Source organism: Chlorocebus sabaeus, chromosome 11 (genome assembly GCF_047675955.1).
Source record: "Chlorocebus sabaeus isolate Y175 chromosome 11, mChlSab1.0.hap1, whole genome shotgun sequence".
NCBI classification, from domain to species: domain Eukaryota; kingdom Metazoa; phylum Chordata; class Mammalia; order Primates; family Cercopithecidae; genus Chlorocebus; species Chlorocebus sabaeus.
This window is the reverse complement of record NC_132914.1, coordinates 98,681,997-98,706,330: the sequence shown is the minus strand read 5'-3', so window position 1 is coordinate 98,706,330 and position 24,334 is coordinate 98,681,997. Positions and strand designations below refer to the sequence as shown.

The 24,334-nt window shown below is 40.7% G+C and overlaps 1 protein-coding gene and 1 non-coding gene across 2 annotated transcripts in view; one reads left to right on the top strand and one right to left on the bottom strand.

Moving 5' to 3' along the window:
* Positions 1 to 24,334, bottom strand: part of UTP20 (UTP20 small subunit processome component) — a 108,729-nt gene that overhangs the window by 8,668 nt on the left and 75,727 nt on the right. Inside the window, exons 41-56 of the mRNA XM_008004396.3 lie at positions 23,036 to 23,322; positions 21,792 to 21,931; positions 21,405 to 21,561; positions 16,125 to 16,223; positions 14,467 to 14,634; positions 12,605 to 12,771; positions 11,538 to 11,679; positions 9,939 to 10,055; positions 7,969 to 8,139; positions 7,302 to 7,433; positions 6,693 to 6,803; positions 4,927 to 5,006; positions 4,422 to 4,491; positions 4,125 to 4,307; positions 3,259 to 3,390; positions 2,465 to 2,597 (exon numbers count right to left, since the gene is read on the bottom strand). Of these exons, the coding sequence (XP_008002587.3) occupies positions 2,465 to 2,597; positions 3,259 to 3,390; positions 4,125 to 4,307; positions 4,422 to 4,491; positions 4,927 to 5,006; positions 6,693 to 6,803; positions 7,302 to 7,433; positions 7,969 to 8,139; positions 9,939 to 10,055; positions 11,538 to 11,679; positions 12,605 to 12,771; positions 14,467 to 14,634; positions 16,125 to 16,223; positions 21,405 to 21,561; positions 21,792 to 21,931; positions 23,036 to 23,322 (2,289 nt within the window). The remainder of the gene's footprint in view (positions 1 to 2,464; positions 2,598 to 3,258; positions 3,391 to 4,124; positions 4,308 to 4,421; positions 4,492 to 4,926; positions 5,007 to 6,692; positions 6,804 to 7,301; positions 7,434 to 7,968; positions 8,140 to 9,938; positions 10,056 to 11,537; positions 11,680 to 12,604; positions 12,772 to 14,466; positions 14,635 to 16,124; positions 16,224 to 21,404; positions 21,562 to 21,791; positions 21,932 to 23,035; positions 23,323 to 24,334) is intronic.
* LOC119624101 (small nucleolar RNA U13) lies at positions 19,318 to 19,419 on the top strand. Its single transcript, XR_005240184.1, has one exon. It is a non-coding gene; the product is annotated as a small nucleolar RNA U13 (small nucleolar RNA).

Below are 24,334 nucleotides of genomic sequence, written 5' to 3'. Positions count from 1 at the left end.
TAATTCTGTGATGTTGGAATTATAATTTCTGTCTTACAGATGAAGAAACAAGTGTTCCAGAGAGGCTGTGTGACATGCTAAGCTATAACAGGCAGAGTCAGGCCTGGGCCCCAGCTTGATCTGACCTTCAAACTCTTAATTCTTCAGCATTTTTGGCTACATGGCCATACTCCATACACCATACTCAGAAAGTATTTTTTGTAGAGATGGGGTTTTGCCATGTTGCCCATGCTGGTCTCGAACTCCTGAGCTCCAGCAATCTGCAAGCCTCACCCTCCCAAAGTACTGGGATGACAGGCATGAGCCACCATGCCCAGCCCAGACCCTAACATTTTCATGAACATGATCTCATTTAACCATCAACAAAGTTCTCAGGAGGCAGCACAGACAGTATTAATCTTATTTTCCAATGCTTATAAAGAACTTAAACACAAAATGAAAGATGGGCATGCTAAATAAGCAAATTAAAAGTCTGACTACACTAATGGTCTAAAAATTATCTTCGAAAAAACATTGGCCTTGAGGGTGACCCCTCCCCAGTGACCCCCACTCCACTGAGCCCCCAACTTCCCCTTCCCTGCTATATCTCCCCTCCATGTAAAGGAAAAAGAAAAGAAAAAAGTTTTAGGCTGGATGCATGCCTCATGCCTGTAATCCTAGCACCTAGTTGGGAGGCCAAGGCAGGTGGAGGTCAAGAGATGGAGACCATCCTGGCCAACATGGTGAGACCCTGTCTCTACTAAAAATACAAAAATTAGCTGGGTGTGGTGGCACGCACCTGCAGTCCCAGCTACTCAGGAGGCTAAGGCAGGAGAATTGCTTGAACCTGGAAGGCAGAGGTTGCAGCAAGCTGAGATCGCACCACTGCACTCCAGCCTGGCGACAGAGCGAGACTCTGTCTCAAAAAAAAAAAAAAAAAAAAGCTTTATAATGTGGGTGTTGGGGAACAGGATAGATTAACCATGTCATATCTCAGTTTTAGTCTTTGCTGCTACATTTCATAGACATATTTTTACTTTTGATCTATATGAATCTTTGTAATAATCTGACCATGTTGCAACGAAGCCACACTTGAGTAGGTCATACGGTAACCTTGTTATTTCTCAGAAAATCTGAGTTCTGGCTCTTAAACCAGGTGAATACTTTATTTCATTTAACAACAGACCACATAAGTCGTGGTCCTGGCCAGGCGCAGTGGCTCACGCCTGTAATCCCAGCACTTTGGGAGGCCGAGGCAGGTGGATCACCTGAGGTCAGGAGTTCAAGACCAGCCTGGCCAATATGGTGAAACCCCATCTCTATAAAAATACAAAAATTCGCCGGGTGTGGTGGCAGGTGCCTGTAATCCCAGCTACTTGAGAGGCTGAGGCAGAAGAATCACTTGAGCCTGGGAGGCAGAGGAGGTTCTAGTGCGCCGAGATTGTGCCATCGCCCTCCAGTCTGGGTGACAGAGCAAGACTCTGTCTCGAAGAAAAAAAAAAAAAAAAGAAAAAAAAAGAAGTGGTTCCATAAGATTATAAAACAGTTTGGCACTACTCATTAAAAAAAAAATACACACCGTATTTTTACTGTACCCTTTCTATGTCTGGCTACATTTAGATACACAAAGACCCTGTGTTACAAATGCCTACAGTATTCAGTACGGTACATGCTGTACAGGTTTTTAGCAATAGGCTGGACCACATAGTCTAAGGGTGTAATAGGCTATCCCATCTCGATTTGCCTAAGTATACTGTTAGGAAGTTCAAACAACAAAATCGCATAACGAGATATTTCTCAGAACGTATCTCTATGGTTAGGTGATGCACAATTGTGTGACAACTTGTGAAATCATTTAGTAAATAATGGCATAGGTACATAACGGACTACTATATAGCTATTTAAAAAGATATCTACTAGGTGTGCTATAGCTAGTAACATGCTTACTCAGGTACAAACAGGATATCAAAGTTTATATGGAACTAAGCAACCTCTCAAAAAAAACCCTATGCCTATTGAACAAAAGAAAGACTGGATGGAAATCTAGACCACAAGTGCATATATCAAAACAATACATTGTACACCATAAATATATAGTTTTTACTTCTCAGTTGTACCTGAGGGAAAATAAATAAAGAGGAAAAAAAGAGACACATATCTGAAATTATTAACTACCAAACAGGACTTTGAGAATTTTTTCCCTTCCTTTTATTTCCCCAGAATAAATATTCTTTCTTTTATAAATGAAAGGTATTACTTATGAAATCACAGACATTTTTTTTTTTTTTTTTTTTTTTTCCCCAGAAGGGAATATTTTCACTGTAATCACTCTGAAATAACCTTTTAAGTTTTTTCTCATGGACTCTTTTCCTGACATTGTATACTTTCTGAAGTATTCATATTCGAATTTCTCAAATCTACTTTCAGTAATTCTATGACAACAAATGTATTTGTTTTTAGATTTAAGTAAAAAAGGAAAACTTACTCCAGATTTTACTCAAAGTCTCAGCGGGTTTGGTAAACTGAATAATATTACATTCCTTGATAAGTTTAGTTATCAGTGTAAGAAAATTAAACAGAAGGCGATCTGCAGCTTTTTCTTCAGTTTCTTCCATGATCTAAAAACAAGACAGATGTAAATCAATATAAACAACAATCTGAAAGTATCTGATGGACATTTTTACTCCAGCATGGAAATCCACCCGTTTCGGAACCTCTCTTGGCACTCCTGACATTGTGGGCCAGATGATCCTTTGCTGTGGGGGCTGCCATGGGCACTGTAGGATGTTACCAGCATCCCAGCTCCTCTATGTTCTAGACGCCAGTAGCAACTCCACCCTCCAGTTGTGACAATCAAAAATGTTTCCAGACATTGCCAAATGTCACCTGGGGGGGCAAAATCGCCCGAGTTGAGAACCTTTGATCTTCATATACCATGAAGATACTTTAACTCGAATCTCCCAACTGCCCCCCTCCCCTTTTTTTTTGAGTCAGGGTCTTGCTCTGTTAGCCAGGCTGGAGTATAGGGGCACGGTCCTCCTGCCTCATGCCTCCTACAGGCATGCGCTACTATGCCTGGCTATAGCGCTCATTTTAAAAAGTTCCAACTACACTGAATTTTTGCTTTTAGGATAAAAGACACTGTTTGAACACAAATATTTAATCGGTTAGCTATAAATATAAATATTTAACCTACAAGCTAATATCTAATCTGTTAGCTACATCACCACAAGTAAAACTCTAAGTTAGAAAAGTTGTATTCCCTAGCAAATTACTTACATCTTTAAAGTTTTCAGGATCAATTTCCTTTTCAATTACAGGAAGGACAGTTCCAAGTCTTTTCTCAAAATCAACTCCTTCACTTTCCACAAACAAGCCACAGATCAGGGCAGCAAGCTGTCTATTTAAGCGCTACCAAAAATAAACCACAAGACAATGTCAAGAGAACTTGGGAGGCCTTTTCTGAAACTGTAAAACAAAGGTGGGCATTATTTTGTCCTCAACATTCAGAGACAATAAACATTTCTTTCTGATGCCAGAAATCAGTAAATTATGAGGCTTTGATGGCCAATATACAAAATGTGGGGAAATTTTTACACTCAAGAATAACGTTTTAAAAAGAGGCATTATTATCCACTGAGTACTTTAATATTTTTTTTTCCATTTTAAATGAAAAGGAAATAGAAAGAATTCTCATGCCCACCCCACATTAAGTGGGTATGCAACAAGTTACTCATTAACACAGGGCATGTGTTGTTTATGTTTCACAAAGATGGGCCAACAATGATGGTGGGTGAGGTACCAAGTGGATAAAAGGATAAAAATTACATTTCAGAAATCGAATATGTAAAATTGGAAACAAAGGTATTCATCATTAGGAGCTGGTTAAGTAATTTATGATACATTCACATAGTGGAATACTTTCCTAACAATAACATAGTATGAATACAGGTGATTTTTATATTACTTTCTATAACTTCTTACACTTTGGGAAACTTTAAGAATATACTATTTGCATAATCAGACAAAAATAACACTATGTGGGGAAAAAACCAATTCAACAGTGTATAACATATATTCTTTCTTAAACTATGATCCCCAAAGCTAAGACCTGTCACTGAACTGTGACTAACAGCAATGCACACCTTTTTTGCTCCAAACCAAGTGGTAACCATATCAAACAGCCAGTCTTTTTTCTCGAGGCTGATTTTACCAAGTAGGGACTTGATTGTCATGGATGCCATCTTTTTGCACGTGGCAGAGTCATCATTGATCGTCATTAGACAAAGAGGGATAAAGAACATTCCACAGTTCTCATGGAGCAGCCCCTAAAAGAAAAGAGGCACGTGTGAGCACTCAGAACGGAATTCCTACAGATGCTCTAGCAAAGGGGGACTGAGGACTTCCAGGGGTCATGGGGCTTATCTCTGGGGTCACAGTACCTGAGGGAACGTGTCAAAGAGATAGGCGATCATTTCCAAGGTGGACTCTCTCCCGCTCTCGTGTTCGTAACTAGAGGAAGGACATTAGGTGGATTTGTTAGTATCTTCTAAATTTACCAATAATTATTAAAAAATGTAAAATGTTGTATCAAGGTGTCAGTTTACTTCTTTAAAAAATGGAAAATGTTCTGTTTCCCTACTTTTAATGCTTGTATATATCCATTAAGCTACCATTGTGTAGTTTTAAATGCAATTGTGTCAGATTTCAACATTCTCCTAAGTGGACTCTTAGGACAATCAACAGTTAACTAGGTTGAAAAGCAACTCAGAGAAAGGCTATATGAAGCCAAGCACAATGTCTGATTATCGAGTTAATGAGTCATAGAACAATATGCTCAGAGAATGCACCATTATGCTTGGGCCTCGTCCTTTTTAAGACAGCCGCCATGTTAAAGGGAAAGAAGAAACCGCCCTCCGCCCGTGTGTAGTTAACAGCTAAGCTTACTTCAGTTGAGCGAGCATGAATTCCAAGTTTGGTCTCAGTTTGTCACCCAGGGGATAGTCAAGAATATATTTCAGAAAAACCTAGGAACAAAAGTCACACAGATGATTATTTGGATCTCGTCTCCAGTATTCCTGTTTTCTAAGCTGCTTTCTGGAACTCACTGGTAGGTTATAAAAACTTTCAAGAATGGCAATCAATCAGGCTTTCCAATGGACTCCAGCTAAATCTGCCTATAAAGTCAATAGTAACTGTGACCTTTCATTTCTCCCACCATTTATCTAGTCCTGCCCTGTGGTGCCTGACAGAGGCAAGCCCTGGCCCGCCACTGGCACTGTGGTTTAAGACTTCAAATCTAAGCCCACAGGTTGGAATCTGATCTCTCTGTGACAGGTGTGCCACAGTATGGACTGTGGTCCAACCTGGTATCTCCCCTTCAACAAGAGTAACAACATGGTGATAATATCAATACTGATAATGCATTTACTATAAACCCTCTATGTGCCAAGCACTGCGTTAAGTGTCTCTCAGTTAAATCTCATCATTCCCATAGGAAGTATGTGATAATAGCCCACTTTCTAGTTGAAGGGAATAAAGTTGGTCCAGAGACAATAAGAAACTTGCTTAGGTGACACTGCCAGAATTCCATGCCTGGTCTGTGTCCAAAGGCTGCACTTTCAAACCACTGTAGTATCTAGCCTTCTTTATTAATAAACTGTGAGAACTAAGCGACATCATCATTCAAGTCTCCAAAGCCTGCCTTTCCCTAGCCATAAAATGGGGATACTGTTTCTTCTGAAGGGTACTTGTAAACAGAGGTCATGCATTTAAAATGCTAGGCACACAGCTAGTGCTTAATAGTAGTTGACCCTTCTTTTTCCTAATAGTAGCCAAGCAATTATTTCCAGAGACATGCATCTTCCCTTCCTGGCCTCCTCAGCAGCCCAAACCCACCTGCAACCCTGAGTTCCTATTTCCAACGTAGACCTTTCCACCTCTTTGGGCACAGTATACGTGCTCATAAAATTAGATATTGACAGATGTATAGATACAAACCTGATCCTGTCACTCCTCTCCCTAAGGATTTAAATAGCTCCTTACTATTCTTAGAAAAAGCCCTGCCAGGCACCGTGGCTCACGCCTGTAATCCCAGCACTTTGGGAGGCCAAGGTGGGTGGATCACGAGGTCAAGAGATCGAGACCATCCTGGCCAACATGGTGAAACTTCATCTCTACTAAAAATACAAAAATTAGCTGGGCATGGTGGTGGGCGCCTGTAGTCCCAGCTACTCAGGAGGCTGAGCCAGGAGAATCGCTTGAACCTGGGAAGCGGAGGTGGCAGTGAGCCGAGATCGCACCACTGCACTCCAGCCTGGCGACAGAGTGAGACTCCATCTCAAAAAAAAACAAAAAAACAAAGCCCAAAATCTTTAACAAGACCACAAGGACCTGCCCAATCTGGCTCCCCACTCCTCAATTCACTTACCTGTGTTGAGCTCCTCAGCTGAGCTAACCTCTCACTCACCTCAAGCCTCTACTGCCCTCTCACCGGTAAAACTAAGCCTTTTTCTTCCTTCAAATTTTGGCCGGCCTGTCAGTCCCCAGAAAAGCCTCCCCTGACCTCCTGCACCAGGACGCCCGAGTCTCAGCATAAAGCACCAACATGACGACACAAGGTAGTCTTCAGAATTCAGCCAATGTTGACACCTCTGCCAGACAGACGCGGCAGGGCCCAGCCCTTGCTATGGGGATAAGTGCTCTCTACAAACCTGTCTGCACTGGACCCTGGCAGGTTCACTTTGTGCAGAGACTGCCAACTTGGATACTTTCCGCATGACATCATCGATTTCTGGGACCAACAGCTTTCTTGATAAAATTGCCTAAGATACAAAAGCAAAAGACACACTCATTTCATGTGTTCTGCTGCAGATGGATGGAAGCAGAGTTGATGCTAAAGCAATCACAGGAAATTTTCAAACACAGTGAAGTAACTTCAAAAGAAAAAGGATATACACTTAAGCACAAAGAACACACAACACCTAAACATACACTTCAAATTTGTAGAAATTGTGAATTTTTTAAAATGGTGAGTTTTATCTTATGTACATTTTACTACACTAAGAAGAAAAACATATAAATAAAAAGATAATACCTGTATTTGTACAGAATTCCCTGGAAATGTTAATACAGAGCTCACATTTAAACATTTTTCATAAGCAAATGTTTTCCTGTAATTGACCCACCAAAATCATAATAATCTTTACAAATTACTCAATTTCAGAAGTCTATGGCTAGTCAAAACACTATGATCCATGTGTTCAAAATATTTGCTGTGAAGCTCATAAACTGTAACAGTCAACATTCTGGTGACACCATACCTTCAGAAGACCAAAGGCAGTGGCTTGTCTTGAAGTATCGTAAATGTCCTCCTCAGCATAGGCCAGTAGAACTTGGAGCTGTTTTTCAGTTATCTGGTAAGACTTGACTTTCTTGACAAGTATGGTCACACACTGCAAGTTACAATAGTGATGTTAACAGCCAGCACATCCCACAGTTGGGATCCAGTGAAATGACAAGGACTTAACACAACATACAAGTATGCTTTTCCACACAGGATGCCAGCCCTCTAGCCTTGGCAAATTACTCTGGAAAAAATTCTGGCCATAACCACAAAGGGCAATGGGGAAAACTAACTTTGATATTAATCCTGGTTCTAGTTTTTTATGAGCCAGGGTCTCGCTTTGTCACCCAGGCTGGAGTGCAGTGATGTGATCATAGCCCACTGCAGCTCTAACTCCTGTTAAGTGATCGTTCTGCCTCAGCATCCCAAGTAGCTGGGACTACACGTAGACATCACCATGCCCAGTTAATTTTTTTTTTTTTAATGTAGAGACAGGGTCTCATTAAGCTGACCAAGCTGGTCTTGAACTCTTAGGTCCAAGCAGTCCTCCCACCTCAGCCTCCCAAAGTGCTGGGATTATAGGTGTAAGCCACTGCATCCGGCTCCATCCTGGCTTTTTCCAAGTGCAAGTGAAGACATCTCACCTTGAAACAATTGACCACCAGGTGGAAGTTCTGGCCCCTGGCAGCCCCGAGCTTTGCATAGTCCTTCAGCAGAAGGAAGAGGTGTTTTGTCAGCTGCTCTGCTTTTGTTTCTATGGAAGGTAGCGGGAACCTCAAGACCCAGATGAGGCATTGTAGAGCACCTGTGATCACCTGAAAAAAACAAAACAAAACACCACCAACTTGTGATGTCACCGAATCCAACATCCAGCACCTGAGGCTATGCAGATTCTTTAAATGATTGTGCTGAATAAGTAAGATGCTAAGCCCAGCCCACTCTGGAAGAACTGTGCCCAAAATGTAAGAAGATAAAGACGTTTCCATTTCCTGGTTGTAGAATAATTTATTGCTTATCCATAACAATGGATCCTTATGATGGTAGATCATAAGGAAATAAGAAAAGGCACCATATTCTTTTCATAATTTAATCTTTGTTTAAACATTTTTGGGCTGGTCTTGAACTCCTGGGCTCAAGCAATCCTCCTGCCTCAGCCTCCCAAGAGCTGGGGTCATAGGCCTGAGCCACCAAGCCCGGCCATATTTTTAACCTACTGATAGGGGTTTATGGAGGTTATATGATTTGGATAGGTTGGTCAATTTTACAATTCTTTTTGGAAAAATACATCTTAAATGACTTTTATGTTTTCTAGAATGGTACTTCAATGTAATCTACCCTTACTAAGCTTGAATTAGGTATACAAGGCACTCTACTGGGTATTATAAATACAAAGATAAAAAGGATACTATCTCTGCACTTACGCAGCAGATGGTTAACTCAGAAATTAAGCATAGGAACAACTGACTAACAGTTAATATAGTTAAGTGCTATTGCAAAAGATATGGAAAAAGTGTGCTGAGCTCCCTGAACCTCCAAGGCCAAACCTTTGAAAGCACCTGGATCAGCTAGTTCAGCTCTATCTAATAATACCTGTGCTGCTCTGGCTGCTGAGGGCTCCTCAGTGGGCTGGATTAAGACACAGAAGAGCGAGCTGGGGAGTCAGAAAGACGTTGGCTTACATCCCAGCTCTGCAACTGATGACCTGTTTGACTCTAGAGATGTTACTTAACCTCTCAGCACCTTCATCTGTAAAGCAGGTGATATGAGAAAAATGGGACCTGTGTAGGCATTGGAGTCTGACAGACCTAGGTTCATAGCCTAGACTTGTACTTAGACCCTCGCCCTAATTTTCTCATTTATAAAACAGAAATAGTAAGAATATATGCCTCAGGGAGGGTTGTGAGGATCAGAAATAATGTTCTTCGGATTCACAGCATGGAGCAGTCATAGTAACAAAGGTGACAATGATGATGACTGGTAAGGGGACAAAATCCTTCACCCTCATGAAGTTGTGAGGATCAAATGAAATACTTAATGTACCTAGGAGGGCTTTTAAAACCGTTAAAGTCTATCCAAATTTATAGAATTAGTAAATTGGGAAGTGATTTAATGTAGCAAATAGTGGTGGTTCATGATGTCATAAATCCCTTTAAAAACTCAATCATCTCGGCCAGGCACAGTAGTTCACACCTGTAATCCCGGCATTTTAGGAGGCTGAGGTGGGTGGATCATCTGAGGTCAGGGGTTCGAGACCAGTCTGGCCAACATGATGAAACCCTGTGCGTACTAAAAATACAAAAGTTAGCCGGGCATGGTGGTGTGCGCCTGTAGTCCCCACTACTTGGGAGGCTGAGGCGAGGCTGAGGCAGAAGAATCCCTTGAACCTGGAAGGTGGAGGTTGCAATGAGTCAAGATTGCACCATTGCACTCCAGCCTGGGTGACAGAGCTAGACTCTGTCTCAAAAAAAAAAAAAAACACCCACCAACCAACCAAACAAAAAAACCTCAATCATCTCATAAAGCTTGAGCCCAAGCATAACCATTAGGTAGTCTGCAAAACATAGTTCCTCTGAAGAAGAAAATGCTCCAATGCAGAGTGCAAACCGATGCTTACCTTCACATCCATGGAGCCCAGGCAGTCTATGAGGAGAGACACAAAAGGATCCAGCATTTCCAGGACACGTTCACTTGAAGACTTGATCTTGGAAGTCTTCAGACTCAGATGCAGCAGCTAACAGAGTTCAGAAAGATATTTCACATTAGTTGCCCATTAGACCAGATGAGTTAAGTAAATGTGAAATGATGTTTAGCGAAAAGCAAATGTTAAGATACTTCTATTTGAAATGATAAAATTTTTTTAAGGAATGACAGACTGCCTGAGAGGGTCTCAGTAAGGCAAGGTGAGAGCTTGCTGTGCAGCTGAGATGCTACGTCTGTTTACCAGAGTCCATTTTCTCAGGATCTACTGTGATTCCAGGCACTGGCTCAGTACGCAGGACATGGCAATAACCAGGATGGACATGGTCTCTGCCTTGATGGATCTTAGGCAGACTCTAAGGAAATGATGACATGTACAGGTAGGGTGCTTTGAGAGTTCTGTGGGAATCTGGTAGAGCAAAGAGTGGGTGGTGAGCTCCTAGGGCAGGAAAGAGTATGGTGACTTTCTAGATGGGGAGGGAAGCCATGGTGGCTGGAACGTGTGTTAGAAAAGTGCGAGTCAATGAAGGGTTTTAAAAAGGAAATGATCAGATTTGTTCTTTTAAAAGCTCACCATCTTTTATTTCATTATTATTACTGTTATTTTTTTAGACACAGGGTCTCACTATATTGTCCATGCTGGAGTGCAGTGGTGTGATAATAGCTCACTGCAGCCTCAAACTCCTGGGCTCAAGTGATTCTCCCACCTTACCCTCCTGACTAACTAGGACTACAGGTACATGTCATCACACCTGGCTAATTAAAACATAATTTTTTTTTTGTAGAGACAGAGTCTTGCTATGTTGCCCAGGCTGGTTTCAGACTCCTCTCCTCAAGTGATCCTCCTGCCTTAGCCTCTCGAAGTGCTGGGATTATGGGTGTGAGTCACCATGTCTGGCCACTCACCGTCTTTTAAAAAAATTCAAAGTAGTTCAGAGGGGCTCATGGGCAAAGCACCAGTAAGACCTTAATACATATTAGAGCAGAATCATTAATTCTGGGACAGTTATATCTTTTAATGTAAGTGCTGGAAGAGATAAATAGTAAATGGACCAATGCACCTGTAAAAAAAAAAAAAAAATCTAAAATGTATTTACAGTAAGGCATTTCCAATGGAAGTGAGCAGTACTAGAAATTTAACAGAAGGCCGGGTGCAGTGGCTCACGCCTGTACTCCCAGCACTTTGGGAGGCCGAGGCAGGTGGATCACCTGAGGTCGGGAGTTCAAGACTAGCCTGACCAACATGGAGAAACCCTGTCTCTACTAAAAATACAAAATTAGCCGGGGGTGGTGGCACATGCCTGTAATCCCAGCTATTCGGGAGGCTGAGGCAGGAGAATCGCTTGAACCCGGGAGGGGGAGGTTGCGGTGAGCCGAGGTCGCGCCATTGCACTCCAGCCTGGGCAAAAAGAGCGAAACTGTGTTTCAAAAAAAAAAAAAGAAAGAAATTCAACAGAAGATTAAAAGGTGCAGACTCCCTGAAAGTAGCAAGTCTTATTTTAAGGTTAATTCTTACCCGAAGCCCAGACTCAATAAATATGTGCATGTTGGTTTTCCTGCTCACAACAGCTTTCTGTCCACCTCGAACTGGAGTTGGGGGAAGCAGAAGGCAGCTCTGGGGTGGCAGACGTGGATCTGGTGCTGGGGCTACTGGATTTCTGTCAATCACGTGACATGAGAAGAGGGGAAAGAACACTGTCAGCTGCATTCCAAGAAGTCACAGTGGCCCTTCTAAAGTGATGACAGCCCAGCACTAAATAATGTGCCATTTGCTCGGGTTTTGCACCCCCCAACCCCCAAACCATGAGACACAGAAGATTATTAGGCTGTTGATTAAGGTTACTAGGACAATATATTTACATTAAGATCAACAGCAGGACACTCCCTTGTTCGATTTCTGAAAATAAATGCCAATGAGTCTCTTTTAGACCACAGAAACAAAAGGAAGTTTACTAATATATAAGATTTTTTTTTTTTTTTTTTTTTTTTTTACTCTGTTGCCCAGGCTGAAGTGCAGTGGTGCGATCTCAGCTCACTGCAACCTTCGCCTCCCAGGTTCAAGTGATTCTCCTGCCTCAGCCTCCTGTGTAGCTGGGATTACAGGCGCCCAGCACCATGTCTGGCTCATTTTTTTATTTTTAGGAGAGATGAGGTTTCACCAAGTTGGCCAGGCTGGTCTCAAACTCCTGACCTCAGGTGATCTGCCCACCTCAGCCTCCCAAAGTGCTGGGATTACAGGCACGAGCCACCGCACCTTGTTTTTAAGATATTTTAACATCTTTTAAGGTCTCAATCTCTGTTTAATCAGAATACAAGATATAGATTTTAAATCTATCCTATCTTTGAACCAATAAATCTTTAAAACAAAATGGTATCAGAGAAATGCCAAAATAATTGTCTGCTGTCACAGCTACCTCATTTATGAGAAAATCTCATGTTGAAATGTATCACACCATAAAGTACCATCTGAGAACTCAGGTGGATACAATTTTATTTTTTACTAAAGCAAAGTATTAAAACAACCCACAGAATGGCTTATCAGACGCAGAGACCTAAATGACAGGTTTTTTTTTTCCAACTTACTTTTCTTTCTCTGTTAACAGGGGAAGATTTTCACTGATCAAACCATAACTGAGTAATAGAATGGATTCAGCCGTCATTTCCTGATTTACGATTAATCCCACTGTGATTCGGCGTAAAGTTTCATGAACTTTTCGGGCCAGTTTCAAACTCGTGGTATTTTGTAAGATCTAAAGGCAAAACACAAATGTCATGCTGAGATGACACAGAAATGCATTTTGATTTGTCATAATGGTGGTTTTCTTTTACATACTGGCTTTCTAATATATGTTTGGCTTCCTCCTAATTAAAAAACATTCTTAACATAATTTCAAACACAGATATAACATATAAGGTGAAAGTGACCTATACTCTCAACCCCAGGAAGAACCACTGTGCAGGCTTGTGAGCCTCGGGGTTTCCTCCACTCCCTCCCTGTTCTCTGCTGGTGAGACCTCAGGGCACAATGCCAGAGATCTGAGACTTCTGAGTTAACATCAACTCTCCTGGTACATTAACAGGAGTAACTTAGAGGCGGCAAACACACACACACACACACACACAATCAACAAAATGTATTCACTCCTCATAGGAAACCACGAGAATGAAGTGCTGCCATGGCCAAGCCTCAGGGTCTGATATCAATTATTGGGCCAAATCAGAGGAACCTAATGGGAACCAGGATCAGCAACCTCAGGAAATATTCGGTGCTTCAGAGTTATTATCTTGCATGAAACATAGTATTAATAAATCTCAATACCTTGGAGGGACTTTGTAATATACATCACGGATATATGTGCTCTGTTGACTCTTTTTCATCCTCAAAATGTATCTAACATTCTTAGATAAGGCTCAGATAAAACTAAATGCATTCTAGGAGCAATTATGGAGTTCATCTAGCACCAGAACATTTAGACCTAATGTAATTCATGTCAATAGATAGCGCTCTTTGCTCTAGTTTTAATACACAAAACCAATAAATCAGTAACATTTACTGATGTTCACCCCTGCAGTAGGCACAGAAATCAACAGGAAGGTGGGTAAATTACAGTCCCTGAGCTTCAGGAGGCAGAACGAAACCATGGTAGGAATGTGAACTTGGATCAGAAAGATCTGGAACTAAACCCTGACTTTTCTCTTTAACCATGTTCCTTTCTACCTTTCCAAGCCTGAATTTTCTTACTTGTAAAATGGAAGTACCATCAATCTCACAGGGTGTGCAGATTAGGAGAGAGAATGTAGCAGTGCTTAGAATATAATATGTCCATAAATGCCAGTTTTCTTCCTCTTGGCAACCTGGAAGTGGCAACCTGTGTCCAAAGGCTTTCTAATATCTATTTACTCATAATTAAAATGAATTTTTTGGTAAATGTAAATATACATTTTTAATTGAGACAGGTTCTTGCTATATTGCCCCAGGCTGGTCTCGAACTCCTGGGCTCAAGCAATTCCTGCCGCCTTGGCCTTCCAAAGTGCTGGATTTACAGGTGTGAGCCACCATGCCTGGCCTAAAATAAATTCTCAATAAAATTTCAAACACGTACATAACATATAAAGAAATGTTACTTATAACCTCAACCTCAGAGATAAGCACTATGTGGCTTGTGTGCCTCAGGATTTCTTCATGTTCTTAGCTGCTGACTTGACCCAGCTATAATATTCATCTGCACTCAATTCTTGCTGCCTTTCTTTCTCATCTCATGGTTTACATTGAGGACTATGACTTTTGAATCAAAGCACTCATTGGCCATATGGTCCTAGAGCCCTAGCACCTAAGGAAATCATGCATGATCAAGAACAGTGTTTCAGGTTGCCCCGCATCATTCCTTTTAGGAACTCATGAGATTCCAATGCTGTGCTCTCCTGAACTGCATTCAAGTCCTTACCTCTTTCAAGGGAAGGATAAGTTTTGTAACCTGATCTTTTCCTACAAACTTGCCCAGGATTTCATAAGAGTCGTAACTTTTGCTTCTTCGTGCTTCCATGACTTTGGAGAGGATCTGCTTTACTTCCTTCTCTTCAGCAACAGCACCAAACAACTCATGGTTAAAAATCTTTGGAAGAAAAAGGACAAATGGCAATTATGTGCACTCAGCAAGATATGCCAACATAAGCAGTTACTGAATAGAGGCCCTGACATGTCCTAATCAAAGAAATGCAAGTTGGACTGGGCTCAAATGAGATGGAAGAAATTTCTTTTAGAATGCACTTGTTTTTAATGCAATTTAGGGATCAATTACTTAAAAAACAAACACATAAGAAACACTTAAAGGTTGATACTAATGGGAAACAAAGAAAAATCCTTCACAGATGTACATATATAATTGTATGACTGTATAGACAGTTACTTCTTTTTTGATGCACCAAAGAGTAGCTTAATTTCCCTTCAAGAAGTTCTCAGAATCTTTGCAATCTCATTAATTATTTACACTCTAATAATAAATTACAAATATTTGCAATCTAATTATTAATCTAATTAATTATTTGTTTTTTGAGACAAAGTCCCACTCTGTCTCCCAGGCTGGAGTGCAGTAGTGTGATCTCAGCTCACTGCAACCTCCACCTCCTGGATTCAAGCAATTCTTATGTCTCAGCCTCCCAAGCAGGTGGGAATACAGGCATTTGCCACCCCACCTGACTAATTTTTGTACTTTTAGCAGAGATAGGGTTTCACCACATAGCCCAGGCTGGTCTCAAACTCCTGGTCTCAAGTGATCCACCCGCCTTAGCCTCCCGAAGTGCTGGGATTACAGGCGTGAGCCACTGTGCCTGGTCTAATGCAAATATTTAAATTGAGATTCAAAATGTTAGTGTCTACATTTTAAAATAAATGAACAAAAACTTATGTGGCAAATTTATTCTCTTCACAATTGTAGCCTCCAAATTAGCACACTATCCAATTTTTTCTTTTCGTTTTTTTTGAGACAGAGTCTCACTCTGTTGCCCAGGCTGAAGTGCAGTGACATGATCTGTGCTCACTGAAACCTACACCTTCCAGGTTCAAGCAATTCTCCTGCTTCAGCCTCCTGGGTAGCTGGGATTATAGGCGCATACCACCATGCCTGGCTAATTTTTGTATTTTTGTTAGAGATGGGTTTCACCATGATGGCCAGGCTGGTTTTGAACTCCTGGCCTCAAGTGATCTGCCCACCTCAGCCTCCCAAAGTGCTGGGGTTACAGGCATGAGCCATAGCACCCAGCCCAATTTTAAAAGTTATTATTAATTTCCCACTGTATTATAAATAAAGCTCCTGTGAACACAATTTATTTCTTAAAAATAGATTCTTAGATGTGACTGAAAATCTTTTCTCATTTCAAAAGCTCTTGATACAAAATGGCAACTTACTATCCAGAAAGATCATACCAATTGATGAGCTCCTTGCAGTGACAGTCTTAGCTTTTTAAACCTCTGCTAATCTAAAAGATGAGGTGTTACATTATTTTCATTTTTATGGGCTATTATTATTTCTTATTTTGTGAATTGATTTTTTTGTGTCATTTGCCCACTTAAAAAAAAATTAGAATTCATTTCTGTAAGTCTTACCTCAATCATTATATCCAAACAAGAGTCCAAATCCCCGACTTGCAGCTTATTGGTGAGGCCTTGCAGCAACATGTGAACAGTGAAAGTCAGCACATGGACCTAAGGTGAGATGCACAGTAACAATATGAATGTTAACAGTGTCACACTAGGAAAACATAAGATCTAGGAAGCACTGCAAAGAGCACACTCAGAGTTTATATGTCTTCTATTGCCAGGAGAAGCTTCCACAAATGACACAGTTATTTCACTATCTAAAATCTTATAACCAAATGATCACTTTGTACCAAAGGTGTTCAGAAACACACTACCATTCTTAGATCTGTTGTTGGGACTAAACCAGGCCAGTGATTTATAAAGAGAGGCACAAGAGTCTTGAACTTTATTTTTATTTATTTATTTATTTATTTCGGAGACAGAGTGTTGCTCTTATAGCTCAGGCTGGAGTGCAATGGCGCGATCTTGGCTCACTGCAACCTCCGTCTCCCGAGTTCAAGAGATTCTTCTGTCTCAGCCTCCCGAGTAGCTAGGATTATGGTCACCTGGCACCATGCCTGGCTAATTTTTTTGTAGTTTTAGTAAAGATGGTGTTTCATCATGTTGGCCAGGCTGACCTCGAACTCCTGACCACAGGTGATCCGCCTGCCTTAGCCTCCCAAAGTGCTGCGATTACAGGCGTTAGCCACTGTGCCTAGCCAAGAGTCTTGAACTTTAAAAAAAGAAGACCAACCTGTGAATTAAGGAGCTTGCCCATGTTGAATGCAATCAAAGCTTGTAAATAAAAGGTTATGAAGGAAACAAGTTTTTGCACCCCATAGCAACCAAGCTGATGTTTCCTGAGAGCTTATTACAGGGTAGGTACTGTATGAATACCTTGCATGTATTACATCATTTAAGCCTCACTCAGCCAATCTATGGAGTAGGTACTACATTATGAGCAGTTTTTAGATGAAGAAGTTGAGGCACAAAGAGGTCATGGATAAGAACTGGTGGAGTGAAGATTAGAAACCAGTCTCAGGCTCTACAACAGGTTATCCTGCCTCTCAAGCTTTTTGAATTCTTTATGCTGCTTCTACAGCTGTGAAATTATCAAGGTAAATATCAGATAATGGTCATAGGCTAAGGAAACACATTTAGTTGTCAAAACATAGATTGGGTCTTAAAGGCATAGTTTCTTATGTACTTACTTGTGATCTTTTTTTTTTTTGGAGGCAGAGTCTTGCTCTGTCATCCAGGCTGGAGTGCAGTGGTGTGATCTCAGCTCACTGCAACCTCTGCCTCCCGGGTTCAAGAAATTCTTATGCCTCAGCCTCCAAAGTAGCTAGGATTACAGGCATGTGCCACCATGCCCAGCTAATTTTTATATATACATATTTTTTAGTAGAGACAGGGTTTCAGCATGTTGGCCAGGCTGGTCTTGAACTCCTGACCTCAAGTGATCTGCCCACCTCAGCTTTCCAAAGTGCTGGGATTACAGGTGTGAGTCACAGCATTCAGCCCCTACTTGTGATCTTTAAGTACTTTTATATATAGATGGGTTCCCAACTTACGTTGTTTTGATCTATGATTTTTCAACTTTATGATGGATTTATTGGGACACTATCTCATCAAAAAAGTCAAAAAGCATCTGTATTTGAAATGTTTGCTGTGAAACTTATATATATATATAGAGAGAGAGACAGGGTCTTGCTATGTTGTCATGCTAGCTTTGAACACCCTGGGCTCAAGGTGTTCACCTCCCACTTCGGCCACCTGAGTCGCTGGCAGTAAAGGTGCACACCACTGTGCCCAACTTTCCTATAACTGTAAAAAATCCTTTCAGTGGGGGTGAGGATGACGAGTGATGCTCAAAGAGAACAATTCTGGTACAGTCTACATGATTAATACTAAAGCTGAAATCAGTTGTTCTCTCAACTCTAATTTAGTTATTTTAACAAATAATGGGATAGACTTGAAGAACAGATGGTTACAGAAAAAAAGGGCTACTCATTTAAATACCTCAGGTATTCCTTAAAAATGTGTGCATGAATCCTCAAGAACAGAGATGTGTTCCTCCTTGTATGTCCAGTTCCCAACAGACCATGTCTCGCAATGCTATGGTGGTGGCAGTGGCCTTGAAATGGGGACGGCGGAGCTACGACTCTGGGAGGGGAAGTTTCCTCTATATTCATTGGAACTATAGTTCTGAGAGGGTTGGCCTAGTCTAGTTGCTTTTCTCTTTCTGTCTTGCCATTGTTTGGCCCCTGACATGGGCACAGCTGCAGGAGGCACATGGCAGAGTGGGAAAAATAAAGCCCCAGTTTTCTAGCAGAAAGACTTAAACGAATGCAAAAATTAAGTGTCAGCAAAGAAATAGAAGATCTAAAGAAAAAATAAATGAATATTTTAGAACTGAAAAACCCAAAAACTGAAATAAGAAACTCATTGGATGAACTCAATTGCAGAAAGATATGAAAGAGGGAAGAGTCAGTTAACCTGCAGATAGACTGAAAGAAATTATCCAACTGAAACAGAGTGGAAGAACAGCAAAAAAAAAAAAAAAAAAAAAAAGTATATATATATATATGAATACAGCCTCAGGAACCAATGGGAGAAAAACAAACATTCATTTCACTGGAGTCCCAGGAGAGGAGAAAGAGTGCACTGCAGAAAATTTATTTTAAAAAATACTGGGGCTGGGTGCGGTCGCTCATGTCCGTAATCCCAGCATTTTGGAAGGCCGAGGCAGGCAGATCTCTTGAGGCCAGGAATTTGAGACCAGCCTGGATAACATGGTGAAACCCCATAGCTACTAAAAATACAAAAACAATTAGCTGGGCGTGGTGGCTCATGCCTGTCATCCCAGCTACTTGGGAGGCTGAGGGATGCGAATTGCTTGAACCTGAGAAATGGAAGTTGTAGTAAGTCAAGATCATACCAGTGCACTCCAGCCTGAGTGACAGAGCAAGACTCTGTCTCCAGAAACAAAACAAAACAAAACAAAAACACAAACAAATACTGGCTGAATCGTCTTCAAATGTGGCCAAGAAGCTCAGCAAATGCCACACAGAGTAAATCCAAAGAAATCCACACTTAGACACATCATGATCAAACTGCTGAAAAATAATGGCAAAGCCTTTAAAGCAGCCCCAGATAAACAGCACATTAGTAAGAAGAGGGCAACAAATTGAATAACTCATCAGAAAGGCAGGAAAGGATGCTTCATAATTTGTAAGTGTGATGATGGGGTTTTTGTGTTTATGTGTGAGATGTGTCTCCTTCAACCTTGTTACAATAGTTGGGCATTATCTGCCTGATGTGGAAAAAAAAGAAAAGACAGGTTGGAAGGAAGTAGAACAATATTTTTAAAGGAAAGAACTAAACGGCTAAAAAGAAAGAACCGTTAAAGTGAAATTATATATCCAGCAACAATATGTTTCAGGAATGAAGGTAAAAGGAAGACATTCATAGAAGAAAACTAAGAGAATCTGTTCCCACCGTGCCTGCTCCATAGCATTGCTAAAGGACACCCTCTAGACTACGGCAAAATGATATTAGAAAGACGTGTGGAAATTCAGAAATGAAGGAAGAACAGCAGAAACAAATCTCTAGGTAGAACAGACTACTCTCCTCTTTTTTTTGGGGGGGCGGGTGGGGACGGAGTCTCGCTCTGTCGCCCAGGCTGGAGTGCAGTGGTACGATCTTGGCTCACTGCAAGCTCTGCCTCCCGGGTTCACACCATTCTCCTGCCTCAGCCTCCCGAGTAGCTGGGACTACAGGCGCCCACCACCACGCCCGGCTAATTTTTTGTATTCTTAGTAGAGACGGGGTTTCACCGTGTTAGCCAGCATGGTCTCAATCTCCTGACCTCGTGATCTGCCCGCCTCGGCCTCCCAAAGTGCTGGGATTATAGGCGTGAGCCACTGCGCCCGGCCCAGACTACTCACCTCTTGAGTGTTGAAAACTTGTTTGACAATTATAAGTAAAAATTGTAATACTGCCTAATGAAGTTTTCAATATATGGAGATGTTAATACATAAAGAGCTATAATACAAAGGGTGAAGGGCAAAGGGACCTACAGGGTGATATGGTTTCTACATTCCACTTGAATTGGTAAAACACTGATTCTCAGTAGACTATTGAAAGTTAAGTTAACATATGGTAATCTATAGAGCAACTACTAAAAATCTATACAAAGAAAGATAGTCAAAATGAATATGACATTTCTTAGTGTGTTAGACTTACAGTCTATAGACTAGGAACCTTACCCATTAACAAACTAGGATGTATAAGGTAAAGCTAACTACCAGGAGTCTTAATCATATAGATGGTACCAAAATTGTTTTCTTCAAGCATCATTCTTCATCCCCAACCCAACAAGTAACATGGCTGCTTACTTGAAAAGAACAAGCTACAGCGTTCCTCAAACTTCAAATCACCCAGGGATCATATGAAAATGCAGTTTCTGTAGGTCAGATGTAGGACCTTTAAATCCTGTATTTCTCACAAGCCCCAGATGCTGCAAATATTGTCTGTCCAGGCGCCATGGTTGCAGCAGCAAGGGGCTAGATACCACATAACCACTCGGAGTGCTATGTATTCCACTTGGTGCTCTTATTTTATTTTTTTGAGACAGGGTTTCACTCTGTAGCCCAGGCTGGAGTTCTGTGGCACAATCACAGCTCACTGCAGCCTTGACCTTCCAGGCTCAAGCAATCCTCCCACCTCAGCTTCCTGAGTAGCTGGGACCACAGACAAGTGCCATCAAGCTTGGCTATTTTTATTATTGGTTTTTGTAGGGAAGAGGTCTCACTATGTTAACCAGGCTGGTCTTGAACTCCTGGCCTAAAGTGATCTCCCTGCCTTGGCCTCCCAAAGTGCTGGATGTACAGGCATAAGCCACTGCACCCAGCCCCTTATTTTATAACTTACATTTTATATTCCAACTCTTAAACAAATGTGTATGTTCTTTATTGTTCACACCACTGATAATACAGTCAATACACATTAAAAATAATTATATTAAGAACTCAGAGAATATAAAGCTTGATATGAAGTAATTTGAGAGAAAAAGGTAGGTCATGTAACCCAAGCCTATGAGGATCTTTTAAAAATCAGATACAGGCATTATTTAAATAACAGATTTCCTTAATACTAATTAGAAACTTTTGAATATTACTGCTCAGTGTCTCAGTGGATCAAATTTATTAAAGCCAGGCCCAAAGTTCCATAACTTGCAGTGTTCAAGTTGCAAGTATTTTAACTCCAACAGAACTTGAATATAAAGCACAAAATGCAATTTACCTGGTATCCACGGACAAGGGTAGTCTGTAATTCTTTTAAAACATATTGGAGGAAGTGCACACCAAGATCCTCTATTATTTTCGCAAGAGTGCTGCGTGCAATGTCTCTGATTTCTTGGGCTCTGTTCTTGAGTAGGGCACACACTTTCAGCAAAATACTAGAAAATGAGAAGTTGAAAAATGACTAATCAAATAAACGAAGCAATTAAACATATACATATCCTTTTGTCTCTTAGTTACTCATAACTCAAATTTCCCTGTTAAGATTCTAAACCACAGCAAGTTATTACAGTACTTTTCCTCTTCCTGACAAAAGAGGTTCAAAAACAAGGAAGAAAAGAAGCAATTTTTGAGTTTCACTAAACTTCTAATTTGTTACAAAACATACCTTGGCAGATTAGCTTCCATAACTTCTTGTGGAAGGGACTGCATTAGTTTAACCATGGCAAACGCTAATGGAACGCGAACCACTTCCTCATCATTCACAACCTTTGACTTGATGAGCTTGTGTTCTTCTTCTCTTTTGGTCTGCAAGAAACATTTAGGTTAAGTTAAAATGAAAGGAAATGGATCAGTGATCTACCAACACTGCAACCTTGTATTTGAAAGACAAATTTTTCTAGAAGGATGGATGATCATTTAAAAAAAAGAAAGAAAAGAAAGGCAGCTCTTTCTATAGATCTTAAGCCCATTTCTAAGTTTATTTAAAAATAAACCAAATCTCTAATTTAAGGATAGCTCTCTAAAAATTATAAAAATAACAGGAGTAAGAATGTTCTACTTTTCAAAGAAGCCATCAGAAAAAAAATAAAGCCAAATTTTCACCAGTGTGGATTTTCACTGCTGTGAAGTATAGGAAACTCATATAAAATGTGTATCAGTTGGAACAGTCAAGTGTTTGAGTGACGCTGTTAGTATATATAAATACAGGGCCTCAAATAAAATTTTATTTACAAATATACAAAATATACAAAAATATAAATCAATATTATATGCCAGGAGTTAGCAAACTTTCTCTGAAGAGGGCCAGATAGTATTTTAGTATTTTTGGCTTTATGGGGTCTGACTTAACTCTGATGTTGTGATAAAAAGTCAGTACTAAACACTATGTAAACAAATGGGTAATTGTGTTCCAATAAAGCTATACAAAAACAGGCCACAGGCTAGATTTAGTCCCTGAGCCATTGTTGGCCAACCCATGATTCACCCTGAGAAGGAAAGAAAGGCTTTGGCTTCATGAGAACGCACTGCTAAATATTATCCCTGTTAACAAAGAGAAAGATGAATTTTGAATAGTGCAGAACTGACCAAAAAGTACGAAAGGTAAACATATTCTAATTTTTAATAACCTTTTTGGGACACGGGAGTCTCTTAATAACTACTTTGGAGATGGAAAAGCATTTATCTACCATATCAAAATCATAAAGAATGAGTGTAACGTTACTGCTTAGTTGCAGCAGGATAAGCCTGAAGTTGAAGGGATAAGAGTAGAGGGGTGAATTGTGAAGTGTTGAGATAAAAGGAAATCTAAAAGCTGAAATCAATCAATAATCACTAAGAGCCTCAGTGTGACAGGGCTCCACCAACACCAGAATTCACACAGACCTGCTGGACCCCAAATAAAGTTATTACCGTAGATGCAAGGCATTTATGTAGCCTGGGTAGAATATCCCCGGTTATGGTTCCTTGGATATTTTTAATTGTTCTCTCTAATTCTTCCTTGTTTTGAGGAAGGAAAGAGACAGGCTTTGTGATACACTCGGATTCTTTAGCTGATGTCCCTCCAGAGTCAGCTGGATCAGGGGTTCCCGGCTGTTCGTGGTCTGACAAACTCTTGCATGTATTTTCCTTCTCTTCCTCATCCACGTGCTCTAATTCCATGGCCTCAGGCTCTGGTAACTCAATTGCTTCAATGGCATCTATGTTCAATACACAACAAAAGTCACCTTAAATCAAATAAGGAAACCACAAAGTTGTGGTAAGCAGTTTTTCCCACCAACATCCAACTTCCGATAAAAAATATCTAATCAGCAACTGTGGGCAGGCAAGGTAAGTGCTGAGGAAAGAGCAGTAAATGAGAGGACTATGGGTTTTGCTTTCTCACAGTTTAGAGTTTAATGAGAGAGACAAATAAACTGCCGATTATAAAAGAACACAGAACAGCAAGTACAGGGTAATACGGGAACACACTGGGAGGCTTGTGGGGCAGGAACGTCTTAACCAAATAAAGCACCTCCATTCATGAGCATGAAAATCCTAATGACAGCCAACTGCCCATAGAGTCTTTGTCAGTTTCTGGTATGCGATTACAACAATTTTACAAGTTAGTGGGGATTCCTCTTTTCCAATCATCTGGAATAGCTGGTATAGGATGAAATGATCTACCCCTTGAATGGTTGGTAAAACTTAGCTATAAACCAATCTGTGCCTGGTGTTTTCATCAGATGATTAACTGCAGATTCAATTTTTTTTTTTTTGAGACAGAGTCTTGCTCTGTCACCCAGGCTGGAGTGCAGTAGTGCGATCTCAGCTTACTGCAACCTCTGCCTCCTGGGTTGAAGCAATTCTCGTGCCTTAGCCTCCTGAGTAGTTGAGATTACAAGTGTGCACCACCGTGCCCAACTAATTTTTTGTATATTTAGTACACACAGGGTTTCGCTATGTTGACCAGGCTGGTCTCAAACTCCTGGCCTCAAGTGATCCACCTGCTTTGGCCTGCCAAAGTGCTGGGATTACAGGCGTGAGCCACCATGCCCCAGCCTAACTGTGCATTCAATTCCTTTAATGGTTAGAAATATATCTAGATGTTCTATTTTCTTCTAAAGTCAGTTTTTGCATTATATTTTTCTAAGAATTTGTACATCTCAGCCAAGTATTCAAATTTATAAATACAAAGATACCTTTTGACTTAATTGTGACCCTTTTTAATTC